The sequence below is a fragment of the Monodon monoceros genome, unplaced genomic scaffold, assembly GCF_005190385.1.
Source record: "Monodon monoceros isolate NGI ecotype Baffin Bay Population unplaced genomic scaffold, NGI_Narwhal_1 Super_Scaffold_18, whole genome shotgun sequence".
Classification (NCBI taxonomy): domain Eukaryota; kingdom Metazoa; phylum Chordata; class Mammalia; order Artiodactyla; family Monodontidae; genus Monodon; species Monodon monoceros.
The window spans coordinates 73,890,820-73,904,576 of NW_021703774.1; the positions used below are offsets into that span (position 1 = coordinate 73,890,820).

The window sequence follows — 13,757 nt, forward strand, 5'->3', positions numbered from 1 at the left end:
CCCCCCCCCCCCCCCCCCCCCCCCCCCCCGCCACGTGGAGGAGGAGCTGATGCTGGAAGTTTGACGTCTACTCAAGAATGAGGAAGAAGGTGGTCTTTTCCCCCTCCCCACTTTTCCTTTGATTATAAAACTGTAGCCCACTAAGTTCTCGGAGCACGGCACCCTCTCACCCAGCCACTTGGGAAGTCTCAAGTCTCACAAGTGTCCTATTCTAATAAATCACTTATATGTCACTTTGCCTCTCGCTGAATTCTTTCTGCGCTGAGACATAAAGAACTGAAGCTCCTCGGAGGCCCCAGACGCATTTCAGCGGTTTCAGCTTTATGGGATATTCAGGAAAGGGTGAAAATGGGGTGGGGATGTAGAACTCCCAGGGATGGGAAGCTGAGGAGAAAGAAATGGAACTTTCAGGAAAAATTTCTATGGAAGGTAGGTGGAGGATTACACAAACGAGTCTCTAGGGGCTGTTGCTGAAGTCTAAGAGAGGCAAACAAGAGGATCATGGAGGAAAAGGCTGAAGTTAAATAAGTAACACTGGATATGCTGTTGAGATGCAGGGAACAGTGGATTCTGGCTTAGGTACCTGGAAGATTGTTGGTGCCATTCAGGTAAAGAGAGCAAAGGGCGGTGGGGGGGGTGTTTGGATGAGTTTGCTTTTGGATAGGTCGAGTTATTGGGACAAACAGGTTGAAGTATCCAGTCAGCAGTCACGTATATGGGTCTGAGCTTCTGAAACAAATTTGGGTGTTAGTTGAAAGCATGGAGTTGGGTAAGGCTCTTCGGGGAGAGTGAAGAATGGAGGAGTGTGGGGGAGGGGCGAGTAGGGGGGCAGAGCCCAGCTGGACACCGGGATTTAAAGACGGGCAGAGGAATTTGGTGTTGCCAGAGTTGAGGGGTGGGGGTGGGGAAAAATAAAATTAAATAAATAAATAGGTAAAAAAAAAAAAAAGGGCAAAGGAACAGAAGCAGGATGAGGAAAGACGAAGGGCGACATTTTGAAAGCCAAGGGAAAGCCGCCTTCAGCTTCAAGGCGGTTTTGGACGCCGCCGGGAGGTAAAGAGGAGGATAACTAATTCTATGCTAGGTCGGTCAAACTGGAGTCCGAGGAGCAGTGGCAGGTGGCATGGGGCTAAGCCACACTGCAGGCAACGAGTAAATTGAAAGGGGGAGGCCTTAGTAGTACTATATTCTTTAAGAAGTTTAGCTTTGACGAGACAGAAAGGGAGGGACTTGGAGGGTAATTTAGGGCTCAAGGGGATAATCAGCTTCAGAATTCGGTACCCTTGAGTGGGAGTAACTCTACATCTGCCGGAGGCTCTCTGCAGTCCTTTTGGGTCCTTCTTAGGATTTCCCTTGGTGAAAAAAAACCTACCACTCTTAAGTTGGAAAAAACCCGCCACTCAATAAAAAACAAAACACCGTGTTGTTTGAAAGCCTTCGCTTTAAAAATCCTGGCATGCAAATAAGGGGCTTTAATATGGTTCACAGCGATTGGTAGGTACTTACCAAGGCCGTCATTTCCTCGTAGTACAAGATGCAAACGAAGAGTCTGCTTTCCGCTTTCCTATTCGCTGTTCGATCGGACTCAGCTTTTAGCCAATCAAACCACTTCGCTTCACCCCTCCCGGTAGCTCTTATAAATTACATCAAATTGGTTATCCTTGCCACATCCTTCTCTTTGAAAAAGAAGCTGTAACTGCATTTTTAGCCGTAATGTCAGGACGCGGAAAGCAGGGAGGCAAAGCTCGGGCCAAGGCCAAGTCGCGCTCGTCCCGCGCTGGCCTTCAGTTCCCCGTGGGGCGAGTGCACCGCCTGCTGCGCAAAGGCAACTACGCCGAGCGAGTGGGGGCCGGCGCGCCAGTGTACCTGGCGGCTGTGCTGGAGTACCTGACAGCGGAAATCCTGGAGCTGGCCGGCAACGCGGCCCGAGACAATAAGAAGACGCGCATCATCCCTCGCCATTTGCAACTAGCCGTGAGAAATGATGAAGAGCTCAACAAGTTACTCGGGGGTGTCACAATTGCCCAGGGCGGCGTCTTGCCCAATATCCAGGCAGTCTTGTTGCCCAAGAAAACGGAGAGTCACAAGCCTGGCAAGAGTAAGTAATTAGGAGGCTTGACACCAACCCCACTCACCCCAAAGGCTCTTTTAAGAGCCACCAAAGTGTCAAATGAAGGGCTGATCACGAAACAGCGCATTAGCTCTTTTTTTGAAAACTTGGGTGGCTCTAAAAAGAGCCTTTGGTCTTTGGTTCACTTTGTCTGGATTTATTTGCTTTTGGCTTTGTGGCTTTCAGTTTTCTTTGGTAATAGAACGGCCTGGATGTTGGGCAAAACGCCACCCTGGGCGATGGTGACTTTGCCCAACAGCTTATTCAGTTCCTCGTCGTTGCGGATGGCCAGCTGCAGGTGACGAGGGATGATGCGCGTCTTCTTGTTGTCTCGGGCCGCGTTGCCCGCCAGCTCCAGAATTTCGGCGGTCAGGTACTCGAGAACTGCCGCCATGTAGACGGGCGCGCCGGCCCCCACCCGCTCGGCGTAATTGCCTTTGCGTAGCAGACGGTGCACTCGCCCCACCGGGAACTGCAGACCTGCGCGGGACGAGCGCGACTTGGCCTTGGCACGGGCCTTGCCTCCTTGCTTTCCGCGGCCAGACATAACTGAAAATAATGCTACTAGACCTAGAGCTCAGATTCTCGCAAAAAACAGGATTGAAAGATCAGCAACTGGAAAGCTTTTATAAGCTTTCCTAGGGGTGGGGTCAGGAACGAATTTTTCATTGGTCCTAAATTGGCTCCAGAAATGGCCAATAAGGTCAAGAGTCGGTGTTGTTACGTAGCTATTACTGATAACGCAAGGTCTCTACATGGCCCAATGGAAACGTAAGACTTTTGGAGCCTTGATTTGCATACGGTGGTTATAAAAGGATCAGGCCCGCCCATTCTCATGCTACTTTTCCTTGCTAACGGGTGTTGTATTCTACAATGCCTGAGCCGGCAAAATCCGCTCCCGCGCCCAAGAAGGGCTCGAAGAAAGCTGTTACCAAAGCTCAGAAGAAGGACGGCAAAAAGCGCAAGCGCAGTCGCAAGGAGAGCTATTCCATCTACGTGTACAAAGTGCTGAAACAGGTGCATCCGGATACCGGCATCTCGTCCAAGGCCATGGGCATCATGAACTCATTTGTCAACGACATCTTCGAACGCATCGCGGGCGAAGCGTCGCGCCTGGCGCATTACAACAAGCGCTCGACCATCACCTCCCGGGAGATCCAGACGGCCGTGCGCCTGCTGCTGCCCGGCGAGCTGGCCAAGCACGCCGTGTCCGAGGGCACCAAGGCGGTCACCAAGTACACCAGCTCCAAGTGAGTCCCTGCCGGGACGCGGCGCTCGCACAAGTCGCCGGGACGCTTGACTTTCCAAAGGCTCTTTTCAGAGCCACCCACCTTATCACCAGAGAAGAGCTTTGTTCACTTGGTTTCTCTCAGTCTCTTCTCACAAAGTAAGTTGCAGTAGTTGGATGAGAGTAATGGCAAATGGCACACGTAGCTTTTTAGGCCCTTATGACTTGAGGTTCTTGGCGCGTGACTGGCTTTGCTTTTGAATCTAGGCCGAGTCTTAACCCCTCACTGTGCTGCTTAGTTTTCTTATGAGTAAGTCAGTTTTAAATTAGGATTCTGAGACTGCTCCTTCCCACCCTCTGCTTGTAGACTGTTGTGTCCTGGTGGCTCTCTTAGGTACGTTTCATCGGTGTTCTAAAACGAAGTGAGTGATTTCGGCCATCCTCATTTAAGAAAGGACCCCAGGATGTAAGTAAGCCCGAGTCCTGCGAACACTGCATCACAGCCCTGAAGAATTCTCCCGAGAGTTTGGCAGCTGCTTGGGTGCCCAGTCACCAGTTACGCCCTGCGACGTGACCTCCTGTGGATACCAGTAGTTCAGGGTATTTAGGACGGAACCCGCGCTGCCTGGTCTCAGCCTTTCCGTGATTGGACGACATGAATATTCAAAATCTCGCGCCGCTCCAGAATTCATAGATTCTGGTTTCCACCCCTCACTTTGGTGCTTTGAAATCCCTGTTATTTTTTGGTTTGTGGATCATTTTTGCATTTAATTCTCATCTTGGAATGTTTCGGCCTCAAGTAACTGTAAGGCACTAGTCATTTTAGTCTGGACTCAAACGTCACCTCTCAGAAACCTTCCCAAGTCATCCACTCAGGAGTTTGCGCCTCTCCTTCCTGCCTGACCTGGGCCCTCACTCTATTTTATCTTCCTCCTAGCAGCGGTCAGAAATTGTCTTGTTCATTTATATTCTTGTTTACGGTCTTTCTCCTCAAGCCCTTAACAGAAACTTTGCTGGTCTGGTTTTCCTCTATATCGTCAGTGCCAACCAGTACTGGGCACACAGTGGACACTTCAGTACTTATTGAATTAATATTTGTTGAATTAATTTTGCTGTCCCACTCCTTTTTTAATCGCTTCCGTGGATGGATGGGTGCGGTTCATCTTCATTAGATGTATGTGAAGACGTGATGAAAATGGAAATGTTTTTGGAGCTCCTTCCCCAAGTCTGTCCGTGGTCACCTCAGGGCAACAGCTGGGAGGAGGACTTTGTTAAGATTTTTTTCTTTTTTTTGCTTTAAGGGGGAGGTGGCAGTTTTGTCCCTCCTTTATACTTCTCAGTTTGGCCTAATCTCTTGGATTTTCATTAAATTCAGAACATTGGTCACTGGAAATCCTTTTCCTTTCTCTGTTTATGACATCCTTCCATCCTGATCCTTTGTTCCTCACGGAGATGAGCTTTTAATTTATGTTCACCATCTCATTTGCTTTTCAGGAGACCCTATACGATAGACAAGATTAATATCCCTTTAAAAACGAGATTGAGAGAAGCGAAGTGATTGGTCCACTGGTCATGCAGCTAACCTTGTCCACCTTTGTATCCTCAGATGCGAGGACAATTGTATTTTAGTTTTACTTCATGTAATTACAGAATGTTGAATCTTTCTGTCCAAGCCTTGATTTTTCTGATAAAGACACTGATGGTCTGATGAGTTATTCAACTCTGCTTTTGGATAAGGGATCCTGGAGTTAACTGCAGGGGTTTCATGAATCCAAATGGGCTCCAGACATTATCAGAGACTGAATAAGTCTTATGTTTCTTACATGTGTGTTTTCAGATGTGTGTAGATGCTATTGTTATTAATAAAATTACCAGTTAATTTAAAAGCTTGGCTGGATTATTGTATCTGCAATATAGTTTTTAACTAAATGAAATGAACAGATACAACCACTACTCGGTCTGTGGAAAAGCTGAGTGCCTCTGACTTGGAAGATGAATATTTATAAACCATCAGCCAAACTTACTTCCCAGAAGTGTACGGGGGCTGAAATAGCCTGTTATGAGGACACTGTTAATGCTCAGTAATTGGAAAATACATGACCACAAAACCAAACAAAAATCACCACAAACAAGAAGCACTATAAACAAGATAGAAGAAATAAAGTCCTTAAGAAAGTTTATAACACCTGCAGAGTACTCACTGTTTGCCAGATGATGTTCTAGGTCCTTTACACATATTGACTCATTTAATCCTCACAAGAACCTTATGAAATAGTTACCATTATTATGTCCCATTTTACAGATGAGGAAACTGAGGCATAGAAAGGCTTCTTCTCGGAAACTCTCCAGAGAATAAACTCTTGGTTCAATGTTTAACGGAACTGAGAAAGTAAGATCCCTCTCCGAAAACCTGGATTTTGGGGGAAATATTTATGCTTTAAAATTAAAATATAAAGAAATACCGCCTGCTTTTTTTTAGCATGCACCTTGGATATAAGTCTATGGTGGTGGCTGAAAGTCTTGGGTGGGGTGCTCTCATTCTCCATTCCAGAAACCATAGTTCAGCTCAGTTTTATTTGTCCCCGTAGTTGTAGGGCTCACCAGCTGAAATACTTTTACTAATGTGAGAGAGCTTTGGTTACTGACCGTGGGCTCCTCCCGTGTTTACTAGGAAGTTACAGAGTGAGAAAGGGGAAGGAGGTGTTAGAGTTTGGTATTTTAACTCTGGAGGGGAGGTGATTAATGATGGTGAGGTTTATCCTCCTAAAGAAACTCTTTGATCTTTCTCCTTCTCAAACATCTGTATACATTTGCCTAAGTTGGAGTTAATAACAATACTTGTTATAATAATAATTGCTTCTACTTCTTGAGCACATAAATATTTACCTTGTCCTCTGCTAAGTGGTTTACAAGCATTGTCTCATTTAATCTTCACAGCCACCACTTAAGATGGGTTTCATCCTTATTTTATAGGTAAAGGAGATTGAATTTCAGAAAAGTTAAATAACTTGTCCAGGATTGTTTAGGAAGTAAATGGTGGGACTACAACCCAATGCACACTTTTAAAAAGCTTGATATTCAAGGCCCTCCATAATCTGCCTCTTCCTTCTTCCACAGCTCTATCTCCTACTGCTATACAGGATTTCTGCTCTAGTTAACATGGTCTAGTCACCTTCCCCTAAACCCGTTTGCTCTTTCTCAGGGCTAGACTGGACTGCCCCTTCTTTCTGGCTTGGCCAGAGCTTTCTTTCAAGCCAAGGCCATAATATTCCACCTCAAATGACACCTCTCAACTAATTTCTCTACCACCCTCATCTCTTCTTTGAACAAACAAACGAAAACAAAAAAAACTTTACTGAGGTATAATTGGCATACAATAAACTGTACATATTTAAAGTATACCTTAAGTTTAGACATACATGTATACCTATGAGAACATGAGTACAATAAAAATAATGGACATATCCATCCACCCCCCCAAAAAAGGGTTTCCTAGTGCCCCTTTATAATTCTTCCCCCCTGCTCCCTTCACCAATGTCCTCCTTTGGCCCCATCCTTGCCCTCAAGCAACCACTGGTTTGCTTTATGTCATTATAGGTAGTTTGTATCATACAATGTATCATTTGTATCTGGCTTCTTTCACTCAGCAAAATTGTTTTGAGATTCGTATATATTTCGGTGCATGTATCAGTAGTTCATTCCTTTTTATTGCTGAGTAGTATACCATTGTATAGCCGCAACTAGTAATTCAGTTACTTGTTGATCGATAGTTGTGTTGTTCCCAGTCCTTCCTCCAGTTTTTTTTTCTTTTTTTTTGGCTGCGCCCACATGGCATGAGAGATTTTAGTTCCCCGACCAGGGATTGAACCCGCACCCCCTGCAGTGGAAGCGTGGAGTCTTAACCACTGGACCGCCAGGGAAGTCCCCTTCCTCCACTTTTTCATGCACTCCAACTTTGTGTCGTGTTGGTTCCACAGATGAGCACAATAAACTTTCTGCTTTCAATTGGGAAGGAACTCAGATGGTGGATGAGCCATATACACAGATACTTATTCAAGTGGGAGAAAGTATTAGGGTTTCACTTTTGTTCTCCGAGGCTCAGAACGTCTCTAATCCATTTTATGTCCTGTGGCCAGAGTAGTCGTCTAAAGCACAGACGGTGGCCTACCTCTCTGACTCAGTTTGGCCTTCAAAAGAAAAACATGAGAGTAAAAAATGTAAAACTATCAGCAGTTCTTATACCATATTTGGTCTCACAGCATGGTCTGGGGAACTCTGCTCCTTTAAAAGGGAGGCTAACATAGCTCACAATATGGCTAATCAGTGGTTGTGGCACAGGGAGGAAGCCTGAGGGGCAGCTCTGTTCAGGTTTCAGACACTGACCCTTAACTGGAAGACCGTCCCTGTGGCTCGGGAGACGAGCCATATGGGTGATTGAAAATCTGTATCTGCTAATTTAATAAATAATTATTAAGTATCTATTAATATTATTAAGTTCTGTAAGAAAGGCTCTCTAGGACCACTCTGACTCCTGAGCATTGTTAGGTATGATATAATTAAGTCATTCTTTCATTCAGTGATTTATTGAGTATCTGTTAGATAGCAGGCAATCTGGTTTAAGGTTAAACGGAACAGAATGGCTTCTGCCTTCCTGGACTTTTAGTGGCTAGAAGGGAAGATAGATATTATACAAGTGACTATAATAAAATGTGACACGTGTTAAGTTGGGAGAAGTACAGATACAGAGAGTGTAATGGAGGGAGGCCTAACTTAACACTGATGGGGCTAAGGAAGGCGTCTCTGAAGAAGGACTTGAAGGAGAGTGAAAGACAGCAAGCTCAGGGAGGTAGGAGGAACTGCAAGAAATTTAGTATGGGTAGTATTTAGAGGGTGAGGAGGTAGGCAGGTAGAGCCAGACCTTGAGGGATTGGCCCAGACATATGGAAACAGACTTTAAAGAACCCGATTAGCTTCTGGGCCAGTGTGACTGTGGAAACATCTGTACCCGTTCAAACAACCTCTACTGCGGATGACACCTGGACCCTCGAAAGAGTGTCCATTCATTTCAGTGGCTTCCCTTAATGTGGAAATGGCTTCATCAGGCCATCCAGGCTGATGCCAGCCACCATCATGCTCTGAGGGAACCATGAGGTTCTGAGGGGGACTGTGAGATTCATAATTGGCCAAATGCAAAGGTTTGCCAATACCCAGAGCTGGTTGGGCTAGAGAAATGAGGTATTCTCATACACTAGTAGTGAGAGAAGAATTTGGTGCAAACTTTTTAGTGGGTAATTTCACAATAACTATCAAAATTCTCTTTTCATGTATGAATACAAAACAAAACCCCCTAGAAAATCACTCTAAGATATTTGTGCAGGGATTGTAAATAGCAGCTTTTAAAAAAAACGTATTTTTAATTCTTGATAATTGAGAAATTAAAACATATACACAAAAAGATGCCAATGTACCACTTATCCAACTTCAACAATTATCAACTCAAACCAGTTGTCAACTCAAGGCCATCTATCCTGTGTCATTTTGAAGCAGATCCCAGGCACCATATTATTTAATCCATAAAAATTTCCTTATGTGTCTCTAAAAGATAAGGACCGTAGTACCAAATCATGTCTAAAATAATTAACAATAGTTCCTTAATTTATCAAATATCCAGTTAGTGCTCAAATTTTTAATTTTAATCTCCCTATCTAATCTAATCTATATGTTTTAAAAGTACTTTATCTGGATCTGAAGCCAAATAAATCTACACATAGTGGTTGGTTGATGCCTTTTAACTCTAATGTATGTTTCCCATCCATCTCTTTATTTCTTGTAATTTCTTTGTTGAAGAAACTGGGTTGTTTTTCCTGTAGAGTTTTCCCAATTCAGATTTTGCCAATTACTTCTTGATGTAGTTTATCATGATCTTCTGTCTCTGTATTTCCTGTAAATTAGTAGTTGGATCAGAGGCTTGATTAGATTTAGGTTCACTTTTCCACTCCCTGGCAAGACTACTTCATAGCTAGTGCCATATATATATACACACACATATATATATATTTTCATATCAGGGGACATAATGGCTAATTGCTTCTCTTTTTGTGATAACAACACCTATTGATGCTTAATACTTAGATCCTTTAAATCACTAGGGGCTGCAAAATAATATTCTAGCACTTCTCCTTTATTAGCTGGAATTAAGAGAAAGCAGTATTATTTTTAATAATAAACACATAGAAACTACTTAGATATCTATTAGCAGGTGAAAAGAAAGTGGTAGGATCCCTTTTGGTATAAGTAAAAAAGGATATGTGTGTATGCATTGGTGTGTCTGCACTGGTAAGTAAGTAAAACATTTTTCTGGAATTTCATATATTAAAGCTAATAATAGTGGCTATTCATCAGGAGAGGAATTTGGTTAGTCCAGAAGGAGGCTTTTACTTTTTCCTTACATCTTTCAATATCATTTGAATTTTTGATCAATGTGCACTTAAAAACACTGTCAGCAGAAGTAAGTTATTTGGGCAGTTGGGGATTATTGGCCATAAAAAAAGCCCGAGTGATATGATAATATTTTTGGTGAAAATAATGTATTTCAGATACCTATCCTAATGCCTGGCACACAGCAGATCCTTAACTTGTTTTAGTTAATTGTGAAAAACAGTTTTTAAAATCTTCAATAATATAACCTAAACAGTAGTAACAACAACAACAAACTCCAAAAGTCCTTGGGATTTATGAGCTGACCTACAGTTCTGGGGCTGGGACTCCACTAGTCCCAATCCTGTGAAAAAAACAATCACTTTAAATTGTGAACATCCACTTTAAAGAAGGTATTCTCTGAAGTGATCTTCCTGACTGGTCAACTTCACTGATAAGGCTTCGGCTACAGATTTGGTCCTCAGCCAGGCTAGGAGACTGGGTCACGGAGCAAAACAAAATCAGGTGGAGAAGACAATGCGTAGAACGTGCCTGGGAGAGTTGGTGTGGGTTACTGAGTAAGTCAGGAGCAGTATTTTGGGAGGATTATTCTGACCTTTAAATCTTTATTCTGACTGAGACTTGCAGGATAAATTGATGCTCTTGAATTTTACTCAAGTTTTTTTCTAAAATTTGCAAATCACAAACAATCTGAGGATGTCTTACTATATTTGCTGTATGCATTTAATAGAACCATTTCCCCTGTTCTTATTATTCCTTTTTATGTTCATTATTTGCTCCCTTTCAGACAATCATTCTAATTTCGCTTCTTTGTGTTCCTACAAAAATTGTATTGCTTTCTATGCATTAAAAATAATTATCCTCGCATACTATATATTCCACTTATGTGGCATTCTCGAAATAGCAAAGCTACTGAGATGAACAGATTAGTGGTTTCCAGGGGGTGGGTGTGAGGTAGGAGGTGGTTGGGAGTAAATTGTGGAGTTCTTTTGAGGTGATTGAACAGGTCTGTATCTTGATTGTGGTGGTGGTTAGAAGAATTTATACATGGAATAAAATTGCACAGGATTAGATGCACACACATATGAATGAAGTTTAAAGAAACTATGAAAAGTAATTCAGGTCTATAGACTAGTTAACGGTAATGTACCAATGTCATTATCCTGGTTTTGATACGGTACTACAACTCTAAATCATGTCACCATTGGGGGAAGCTGAGTGAAGGGTACATGGGATTCTACTATTTTTGCAACTTCCTGTGGATCTATTATTATTTCAAAACAAAAATTTTAAAAAGTTGCAGAACATACTTTACTACTAACTAAATAGATGCAAAGTTAAACTAGAATGGCATATGCTTTTTCTGTTCCTGTTGCTTATATACTCTTCTTTGGTACCAGACAATGTTCTAAACACTTTACATGTATTAAATCATTTTATCCTCACAATAACCCTATAGGTAGGTAGTATTATTATTTCGATTCTACAGATGTAGACATGGAACCACAGAGAGGTTAAGTAATGTGCCCACAGTCACACAGTCATATCAGCAAGAACCATATCCTATCAGCCAAGTGACCAAGGCAAGATAAAAATTCAGTCTCCTTTTAGTCACTGTACTACACCACTAATGTCAAAGAAGCAAGATGTTGATGCAGCATTTATAGCAGTTAACAATGTTAGAAATAATCAACAATTTAGGAATGCTGAAATAAGTTATATCAACTCTAAGGGAAAAAAAAATTAGTAGTTAGACTTAGTCTAACAAGCCCAGTTTATTGACTTGTTTTCAAGGAGGGAGAGCACACACCAAAAAAACTGTGAGGTGTCTCACCAACAAAAGAAAAACATACAATACAATAGTAAGTACAATACATACAATAGCTTACAATAGTAAGCTGTGGGGAAGGATAAACTATAGAGTTTTGATGGGCTTAAAGCAAAGCAGGGCTGTGTGAAAGGATGGACATCAGAACTAGGCTTTCAAGTGCATTCAGGGTCCTGTTTCCTTGGAAACTACAAAGTATTGATGAAGGTGGAATGTTGTGTTTAGAAATCGCTTGTTTGAAGTTTTGTACCTGGGTTGAAAACCAAGGCTCTTCTCTGTGTCAGAGTGATTTAGGTCCTCTGGGCAGGAGGGGGATATTTCATTCTTACTGATACGATTTCACACAGCCAAAGTTCTGATAATCTACGATTTTTAAGAGAACAAAGTTTCTCAGTGAATAAGAAAGCAGTGGTCCCTCAAAGAAGGGGATTCTGACTCTTTATAGCTACAGCATGTCCTCGGGACTTGTGTTTCCTGCTAATTTTTGACTAATTCTTTGACGTTCATCTCAGCCTGATGAATGGCAGAACAGATTTTTTACTTTCTCAGTCCTAGCAAATGTCTCCTTTCTCAGAATGCATGTAAGTGGTATTGTGTTTTATATTTTATTCTATTTTTTACTTTCCCCCTTTCTAACGTATATGTTAAAAATTGGCCTTTCCCTCTCAACTCCCACAAAAACCTGCATCTCTCTTTTGCTCTCCATGTTGTGATGTGAACATGCACTCTGTTGACTGAAAGTGCTGCATTGAACTCCAGGATGTGCAAACACCACATTTTACCCCCCACTCTCCCGCTGACGGACATCCACATTTGCTCCAATTCCCCATCATCACAAACACGCTGTTATAAAGAAACATCATTGTTCATTTCCCTCATGGACCTATGTAAGAATATCTTTTGGATAAGAACCCTCATTACTAGGGTCCATTTATTCTTTATTGAATGAATTAGTACCAGGCTCCCCTCCAGAATGGTAGGCTCAGACTTCCAACACCAAGGCATCAGGACTCCCATGAGACCACTTCCAGGTTAATGCTTGGGTCATCCAACTTTCTAAGTTTGGCCAGATTATCTGGTGTAGAGTGATATCTCATCTTTGCTTTCATTTTCATTTCTTTGATTATTAATGAGTTCAAGCATCTGTACATGAGTTTGATAGCTTCTGTGTTTGCTTTTCTGTATATTGCTTACTTATAGACTTTTCCCAACATTGTTCATGGAGTAAAACCTAGCCACTCCATAGTTTGGCATTTGAGGCCCCTAAAACTGGCCCCTGATGTCCCCAGTATGAAAAGCTCATTTCTGATTACTGCCCTTTGTCCAGGCTACCTGTGGTCCAACAACAATTCTTCTTTGTTTTCACTCTCCTTTCTGCCTGGGTTACACCACCTTCCTTAGCTCCCAATCTAAATGTATCTCAGATCCTAGATATTCCTGAGAACCCACCTCAAATATCACCTCCTACAGGAAGGGTTCCCTTGTTTGTTCAGCTGGAATTGACCTTTCCCTCTCAGCTCCCACAGAGCTCAACCTGCACTCTCTTTATCATCCACTACAATAGGCCTTCCACTTTTGCTATTCATGTGGGTATCACCTCCCCATAAAGACAGGCATCAGGTTATGTGTGCAAGAACAGAAAGATTCAGAAGACATGTTCTGAGAAATATTGACTTTAAAGAATAAGTACGATGATTTTTACTTTATCCTTTGTAGTTTCCTCTAGCCAGTGTTTTTCTAACTATAGGTTGTAACTCATTAGTGGGTTATGAAATTGGTTTACTTGATAGAGAGCACCTTTTTCTCCCTTTTTTTAAGAAGAAGAGAAGAGAAAATATCACAGTATATCACAAATAGTAAGTATCATTTTGCAAAACTTGTTGAAATTTATATTCTTTTGTGAATGTGACTAGGAGGCCATGTAAAATGTGTTTCTTACTGGGGGTTGACGTCAGGAGAGGTCTGTTCTACTGTACTGAAAGGGTCATAGAACATGCCATCCCAGAATATGCCACTTTGGCATATTGATCATTTTGAGCTGTAGGCACTTGAAAAACAGGAAATGCAGGGACAGACTTTCTTTGAACTCCCCTTATCTTCTTAAGGACAGATTCTCCAAAGGAACTCAATTGTCATAAACGCCTTCCCCGGAG

The 13,757-nt window shown here is 42.4% G+C and overlaps 4 protein-coding genes across 5 annotated transcripts in view; 2 read left to right on the top strand and 2 right to left on the bottom strand.

The window, feature by feature from the left end:
• The window catches only part of BOLA1 (bolA family member 1), a 17,137-nt gene extending 15,517 nt beyond the window's left edge, over nt 1-1,620 (bottom strand). For both annotated transcript variants that reach the window (XM_029228557.1, XM_029228556.1), the window contains exon 1: nt 1,507-1,620. The gene's annotated coding sequence lies outside the window, so the exon portion shown is untranslated. The remainder of the gene's footprint in view (nt 1-1,506) is intronic.
• A 2-nt stretch (nt 1,621-1,622) lies between these two features.
• LOC114898659 (histone H2A type 2-B) lies at nt 1,623-2,244 on the top strand. The gene has a single exon (XM_029228558.1). It carries the CDS (start codon nt 1,714-1,716, stop codon nt 2,104-2,106), a length of 393 nt encoding a protein of 130 aa, XP_029084391.1. The 5' UTR covers nt 1,623-1,713; the 3' UTR covers nt 2,107-2,244.
• Nucleotides 2,245-2,246: 2 nt separating this feature from the next.
• On the bottom strand, nt 2,247-2,701 carry LOC114898660 (histone H2A type 2-C). Its single transcript, XM_029228559.1, has one exon. The coding sequence runs from the start codon at nt 2,655-2,657 to the stop codon at nt 2,268-2,270; it is 390 nt and encodes a 129-aa protein (XP_029084392.1). The 5' UTR covers nt 2,658-2,701; the 3' UTR covers nt 2,247-2,267.
• Nucleotides 2,702-2,857: 156 nt separating this feature from the next.
• On the top strand, nt 2,858-5,519 carry LOC114898661 (histone H2B type 2-E). Its single transcript, XM_029228560.1, has one exon. It carries the CDS (start codon nt 2,984-2,986, stop codon nt 3,362-3,364), a length of 381 nt encoding a protein of 126 aa, XP_029084393.1. The 5' UTR covers nt 2,858-2,983; the 3' UTR covers nt 3,365-5,519.
• The last annotated feature ends 8,238 nt before the right edge of the window (nt 5,520-13,757 follow it).

Coding starts and splice junctions, on each gene's coding strand:
- LOC114898661 (XM_029228560.1), top strand. CDS start 2,984: ATGCCTGAGCCGGCAAAATCCGCTCCCGCGCCCAAGAAGGGCTCGAAG.
- LOC114898659 (XM_029228558.1), top strand. CDS start 1,714: ATGTCAGGACGCGGAAAGCAGGGAGGCAAAGCTCGGGCCAAGGCCAAG.
- LOC114898660 (XM_029228559.1), bottom strand. CDS start 2,657: ATGTCTGGCCGCGGAAAGCAAGGAGGCAAGGCCCGTGCCAAGGCCAAG.